At 41.4% G+C, this 7,392-nt stretch overlaps 1 protein-coding gene across 1 annotated transcript; it reads right to left on the bottom strand.

The window, feature by feature from the left end:
* Positions 1 to 1,473: 1,473 nt before the first annotated feature.
* Positions 1,474 to 6,878, bottom strand: jpt2 (Jupiter microtubule associated homolog 2). The gene is made up of 5 exons (XM_085784589.1): positions 6,738 to 6,878; positions 5,598 to 5,749; positions 4,759 to 4,910; positions 3,616 to 3,658; positions 1,474 to 3,020 (listed from the first exon to the last, which is right to left on the bottom strand). Exons 1-5 carry the CDS (start codon positions 6,791 to 6,793, stop codon positions 2,698 to 2,700), a joined length of 726 nt encoding a protein of 241 aa, XP_085640715.1. The 5' UTR covers positions 6,794 to 6,878; the 3' UTR covers positions 1,474 to 2,697.
* Between the last annotated feature and the right edge of the window lie 514 nt (positions 6,879 to 7,392).

Genomic DNA, 7,392 nt, shown 5'->3' with positions numbered 1-7,392 from the left:
CTCAAGCTGCCCAACCTGAAAGGAGACACCATATTTATTGGGGTTAGGGTTAATAAATGTTAAGTATGCGTATGAGCAGACCTTCAAGCTTCAAATGCAACCGTTTAACTGGAATAAAATGATTAAAATCAAAACCAAACTTGAAGCTCCACTGGTACCTGTTTCATTCGATAGGTGGCAGTGAAATACCAACAGTATTTACATTTCACACCATTCATCAGTTTTCTTCAGAGGCTTACAGCTGAAGGTGGGTGGTCCCTGGAAACCATCAAGCAGATTGAGGTTTAGGCCTGCGGCTTTAGATGTTACACCGAAGTGGAAAAACCACACTGAAACATTCTCATTCTCACACAAACTTGAGCTGTGAGACATAAAAAATATTTTCTTACTGAAAATATGTCAAGTTTCACTTTTAACCACTGTTTCTTTTTAACATTACATTCAAACCCATTGCCTTCTTGTTCATTATCACAATGGTGAAAACTTACAGTAGATGTTTTTCACTTAAATAACCACAATACACAGCTTTGCATTGATTTTGTCAGAGATTCTGGGCAGATACTTGAGTAACTTGAGGTTTCTCATCCTGTTGTAGTTTCCCCTCTGAGTCCCTGGTTGCTCGCTGTCATGGTTATGCAAAAATCATAAACATCTTGAGTTTCAAGTGTAATAACACAACCACACAGCACAGTTTCACCAAACTGCAACCTGACAAGTGCCAGGCAGTTTAATTCCCATGTGGGTACAGTAATGATCAATTGGCTCGTGTTATCAAATGCACCTTGCTTGTGTAAACCATATTCATTACTTCTGATGAAACATTAATTTAAAACAATCTCATCCACACAAACTGCACATGAAAAAATCCAGAGCCCATTTTATAGAAATCAATATTTGAGCTCACACACTGTACATGTCCAGCCCTGCCTACCGTCTGTAGCTTCAATTTGAGGAAATATATGCTTAGATTATTTTTAGCTTCATTATAAATCTTAAATCTATACTTAAAATGAAGTATTAGATGACCTAGTTTTGTTGGCTTACATATGACTCCAGTCTCAGTGTATAGTCACATTTTCTCTGGTCTTTTAGACATCTGCCTACAGGAGAAAAATCAAATCGCCCTCCAGATTCCAGTGTGTTTGCGAAGCTAAAATGAATTTTCTAAGGCATGAAGTGGCCATTTTGTCTTAGAACAAGCAGCTTGCAGAGCGCTGCCAAGAGGCGATTCTGAACAAAAGCATCAGTGTCAGTGATTGAAGAATTAAGCTATAAATCTGGAGCACACAACACATAGTGGGAATGTTACATCTACACCGATCTAGAAAAACATTTTAAAAAAAAAAACGGTATGACATTTCCACAACATAAGTGTTTAATCTACTGCAAGTTTTGGTAAGTAACTACTTAATCTCAAATATTCTGACAAGTGTTTTAGTTTAGGGAAGTAAACAAAATAAACACACACTAAAATGCAAAACAACAGTTTTATTGCAATACACAGGATTTCTTTCTTCTACTGCGCTCATTGCCTGCCAGGCACATCAACACACTGGGGACAGGCTGGCACCAGAAAACCATGAATGTGCGTCATGAAGTGAGTGAAAAGGTGATTATCATTGAGCCCACCTGGACTCAGGTAGGCCACGCGCTTGTCCAGAGTTCACTTGTCTTCAGCCGTTTTAATTTAAAACATAAACAGAGGCCTACCCCAAGCAAAAGAAAAGAAGGCATGTTCTCAGATAAAGCAAGCAATGAGGACAAAGCAGAAAGTACCTGCACAATACATTCGCATAAAATCAAAATGGAATTTTTTTAAGGAAGCAGAAGCATTTTGGAGTAAACCAACTCATTTATCTTTGTTTCAAGGTCAATTTTTTGGCATCTCTCCCTAAACAGTTTGTGCTCTGACATCAGATCGTTAATCAAGACACATGTTGAAAATAGGGACAAGGCATAATGAATGCATACATGATAAGGCTTTTGATTATAAAGTCATTGGCTAAAGTCTAACACGTATTATTTTTTAACAACCACAGAACAAAAGGTTTTACGTCGTCATTCAATGAGAATCTGGCTGCGCAGAAAAGGGCTACTACTAGGGCTCCCTGAAACGTTTCACATGTTACAGTGGTGAGAAAATCTATTCAGCCCATCCTCTCTGTAAAAACATTAAGGCTTCAAACTATTTCAAGAAAATGTCTGCTTTTGAACTCACACAAAAGATTTTAGCCACAACGGATCATTAAAGCTTCCTCCTATGTCTTAACCTTCCCATTTGATTTAAATGACAAATAATTGTGCCTTAAACCAAACCACCTTTACACGTGCTCAAATACAGAAACAGTGAAAATGCAACCGTAACATTGAGATTGAACAGAGTCACAATCAAAATGACTCAGTAATAGCTAGCCTGTTGATTGAGTGGTGAGTGATTGTATGATGCAGGTTTCAATTCAGAATAATATGAAGACTTGGACTAAGGGGAAAGAGCCAGAAACAGGACTGAAAGTGCAAGAAGTTGAGGAAAACATACATGACCAGAAAACGGGTAGGATAAACATAACTCTGATCTGCGTTTAGATGTACAGGTGAAATAACCACGGGGAAAGACGTGTTGGAATGAGAGAAGATTAAACAGGGGAGCAGACAAGGAGTGTATGGACACAAACAGGGAGGAGTGGTGTGTTCAGCTCATCAGTAGAATACCACGCTAGACTTTCCTCCAGGTGGGTTGAGGACCCTGTTGTGGGAGCGAGGCTTGGGTCCCAGGTGAGGCTCGTGCTTCTTCATGTCATCAGGAGGTGGGGAGGAGGAGGAGGAGGAGGAGGGGGGAGGGGTGGCTTCAGGCTCAGGTGGGGCTGACACTGCAGCAGGCTCTTCCTTGGCTGGCACAGGAGCTGGAGCAGGAGCTGGAGCTGCAGCCGGAGCTGGAGCTGGAACTGCAGCTGGAGCAGGAGCTGGGGCAGGGGGGGCAGCCACCTCCTTCACTTCAGGTTGGCTAACCTTCACTTTGGGTGCTTGAGGAGAGAACAATGTATTTTACAGAAATGCTAAAGCAGAGCAATGGCCTAAAATTTAATAATATACATTTTCTCACTTGTATATTTAAAGGGATAGTTCAAATTTTTGGCCCATTGCCATAATTCCTATAGTGTTAGGAGTAAGTTCGTTACCTTTAATTGTCGGTGCAAGCTATTTTTAGAACGGCGGAGCAGAGCCGCGAGCTGCTCAGAGCTACGCTACGGAGGCTAATGGGATTTCTTGGTTTCCCTCATCAAATACACAATCCAACAACTCCAAAACGCTCTCGTGGACAAGTTGTGACCTGCACATTCACCATGCTTTCACATTCACCACGCATTCAAATCTTTGTCAGATTCACCAAATTCAGTCAGTAGAGGTACAAGTCTAAATTTAGCTACAGATTAGCACTAATACAGTATTTTAATATGTATTATTTTCACCTTAAAAGACACAGGTCAATGATTGGGAACATTTACTGTAATAAAATTCCTCAGTCCAAAATTTGCAACTGACAGTGACAATGAAGTAAGTATTACGCAAATCTGCTAAAAGTGGTTCACATTGACATTGTCCTTTCAACAAACTCACCTGGTGGTTCAGGTTTAGATTCAGGTCCCACACTTAGATTGTCCTGAAAGATTAAAGAAAGAGTGAGATAAGACATCTCACTGTGTCATCAGAAGAAAAAAAAACACGTTAACACAGGACTCTCTTGTTCCTGTGTTTTAAAGTTAAAGCAGCTGCTCTCTCAAATCCAGTGAAACAGTGTAATTGCCATGACCAAAGGTCTTTAGGGCATTATAGTGAAAATATTTGTCTCTCATTTACAGAGCCCAAGCCCGAGATTTTAATCACAAGACTTTCACCTTGTTAAATAAAAGGAAAATGAAAACACAGAGATTAATGTTTACAGTGAATACATCCTGTATGATGGACTAGGACATTACTGTGCCAAAGATGAAACCAGTCATAGGCAGCAAATGACAATAACAAATGCTCCGATTGCTTTGACTGGGTTGGCAATTCCACAACGTATTGAAGCAGATTCATTTAAAACGATTCATAAACCCAGAAAATCAATCATATTTATATCTAATGATAGATCACAGAACATTCCTTTGACAAGAGTGAACAATAACTTATGATACCCAGGATCACATGGCATGAGACAGCAAATTGTCATTACAGCCAAGGGCAACACCCCATCATAATTTTGAATTTGTGTGACAGGATAATTATGATAAATGCTGTTGGTATTGTATCTTTCCATGTCTGCCCATAAAAATGTTCTCTAAATGAATACAATCATAATAATATGTAATTGCAAAAAACTTAAAACCATTGCAGTATGTTTACATGTTTTTCCTCACAAAGATGAGCCAATGCAGTTCCTCTGAATCTACTTATGTCCTTCCTGAGATTGCTGCAAAGGACTCAGTTCGAAGTGACAACGCTAAAACTGCACAAACACGACTAGTGATTTCGTGAAGAGGATTGCTTCATATATGCTGGCTTTATCAAATCTTGAATAATACATAATATAAGTGAGATAACTAGCTTTTAGAGGATGACTGGACAGAGGTGGGCAGACAACACATTTTTTATTTGGGTAAACAATTTGTTTAAAATTTGGGTTTAATGTCACAAATCGGGGTGGAATGGAATGAAACTCAAATGATCTAAAAAAAAAAAAAAAAGCTTAAGGAATAAAGATCTAGATGCATGGCCTACCTTTGGCTTATTTGGGTGGCTTCTGAGTGGGCTTTGCACAGGTGCACTTTCTGCACTCCCAAAAATGTTGCTGGTTGATCCACCTGGCGGTATAGGTCTCTGTGGTTGAGCAGGAGGTTCACATTCCCCAAATATTCCACTACTCTTCCCACCTACATGAAGTATTACCAAGATATGCGTTACGTTACGTACAGCAGTGACAGTACGACAATGTGCATTTGGTCGTCCTGTAGAATTATGATCCCATGGTCCACTATCATCTATGATTACTTATATGGGATTAATATACATTTTGGGGGGGCATTTTTGCCTTTATTTGCATAGGATAGTGAAGTGAGACAGGAAAGTTAGGAAAGAGAGAGGGGAATGACACCTAAAGGTCAGATTCAAATCCATGGCGCTGCAACTAGGGCTGCGCCTACATGGTACACACTCTGCTGGGTAAACCACTAGAGCACCATGATATTCATTTTAACATCTGCATCAAGCGTTTCCATGACCCTTCAGGGCCATGTGCACATTTCAAAATTGTATACTAAACAAATAGTTCACCCACCAGCGATTTTATTGCTGGTGTTAATGCCACTGAAAAACTGTAGGATGTAGTCTGGGTGGCCCACAATTCTCCGTTTGGAAACTCAAATCATTTTCTTACAGTAGACACATATGTGACTACAAAATCCTTCAAACTGGATGTAGATCACATACAGACACACTGAACAGTGGAGGTGTTTATACTGGAGTTATCACGTCAGTAACAGTTTTCACACCCTGGACATTGATAGATGTTGAGACTGGCTGCCTCAGCACATCCATAAGCCCTGACAGGCTGGTCTGACCTGGAGGGTTGGAGCGCCTGGGCACACTCTGGGGCTCCTCTGCTGGAGAGAAAACTTTAGAGGCCATCTTGTTAGGTCTTCTTGTTGCTGCAGCATCATCTTCATAGCCACCAAACAGGTTACTGGAGCCGCCACCAGGAGGCCGCAACACCCTACAAAACACAAAAGGATATAGGACAACTGATGAGATCCTGCTCAGGTCTTATCACAAACCAATTAACATACACATGTGTGACCTAGAACAGGCTTCAAAAAGAGGAGACAGACCGGTTTTACTGGTTAAATAAATAATATAGCTAAATAATCAGATTGTATACTGTTCCAATTTATATACGGTAAGTAATCTGCTCATCCTACTGACATGGGAGTGGACATACTGTTTAAGAAATCTGAGGCATGGAGGTCGTTGTTTACTGACAGCTGTTAGAAACATGAGGTCTTTTTTTTTTTTTTGCACCATGCCAGGCAAAGTGGTCAAGTGTAAAAACATTAGGTAATTTGGCTGTGACTGTGTCAAGAGCAGCTTCAGCCAACGCAGCCACATAACAGGTTATTTGATTGACGTTATGTAGCCGGGAATGGCGCCATACGTCTGAAAAACTCAAGAGCCGCTACACTTTTGTCACATAAATTAGAAACCATAACATACGTGAACTCCACTAATTGGAGGATCTGACCAAAGAACTGGCGCTTTCGATTTAGAAAAGAGGAAACAAAAACCACCTCCGAGTACAACAGCGTGTAGCTACACAGCAGCGCTGATGTTGGCGAGTACAAAGAGGAGCAGTCCGAGGAGGCTTCCCACTTCCGCAGCAGACAACGCCTGGTCGGTTAGCTCCAAGCTAACTCCTCACTGTGAAGTTTGCTAACGGAAGAAGACGACTCAGACCAAACCAAGGCGAGTCGGCGACGACACAAATATGTCAGTCCTTTCTAACACCACTAAGAGCCACGTTAGAGACATTAGCAGCGGGGATTTGTGTTGCTAAAAACTACGAAGAGCTCCTGTCAGATACCGTTAACCTACGCTGAGACACTAGCGGACGGAGCGGCTGACTTGAGCCCAAATAAAGCACCGACGTTTGTCGTATATTTCATAAATACCCAAGAAACACGGCCATTAAGTGCCACATTCTTCACCTTGAACTCGGTTTAGAGCTGGTTTCCAGCCCTTGAAACATGTTCGTCGAAGTCATAGTGGTTTTTTGTTTTTGAGCCTTCAAGTTTCCCGAAGACAACTTCGTCAGTTTGCCAACTGGACGACCAGCGAGTTCCTGCTGCTGCTGCTGCTGCTGCTGCCTGCGCTGCGCCTGCCCAGCGGACTGTAGTGAGGAATGGTCCACCCACCCCACGGTGACACAGAGGAATTTAACTGGTGCTCCGCCAAGCGGCCGGGCGGCGCGGTGCGCTCCATTATTTGCACATGACATCCCTCCGGGGGGGAAATGGACTACGTAATCCATATACAACAAAGACTTTTGTGGAACAAAAATAATATTTGTGAAGAAAAGAGCTGTGAAGCCATACTTGTGTGTGTGTGTTTTTTTTTAAGTACCCCATGGTCTTTTAAACCAGTTGAATGTAGACCGTTGAGTATGTGTCATAAAAAGTAGAAAACTCCGCCCTGCTGGCTCTTCGGGGGCGTTTTTAACAGCCCACCACCGTGCATTTATCTCGATATTCGCTTTTTTTATGAAGACATTTGGTGGGAATAAAGGGTGAGCTGATTGTGGGAATATCATCTTTAAAAAAAAAAGAAAGAAAGAAAAAAGAGTAGACTCCATTCATTAAAAAG

Source organism: Trachurus japonicus, chromosome 8 (assembly GCF_045865225.1).
Source record: "Trachurus japonicus isolate A0001 chromosome 8, Traja_1.0".
NCBI classification, from domain to species: Eukaryota; Metazoa; Chordata; class Actinopteri; order Carangiformes; family Carangidae; genus Trachurus; species Trachurus japonicus.
This window is presented reverse-complemented; position numbering and strand designations above follow the sequence as displayed.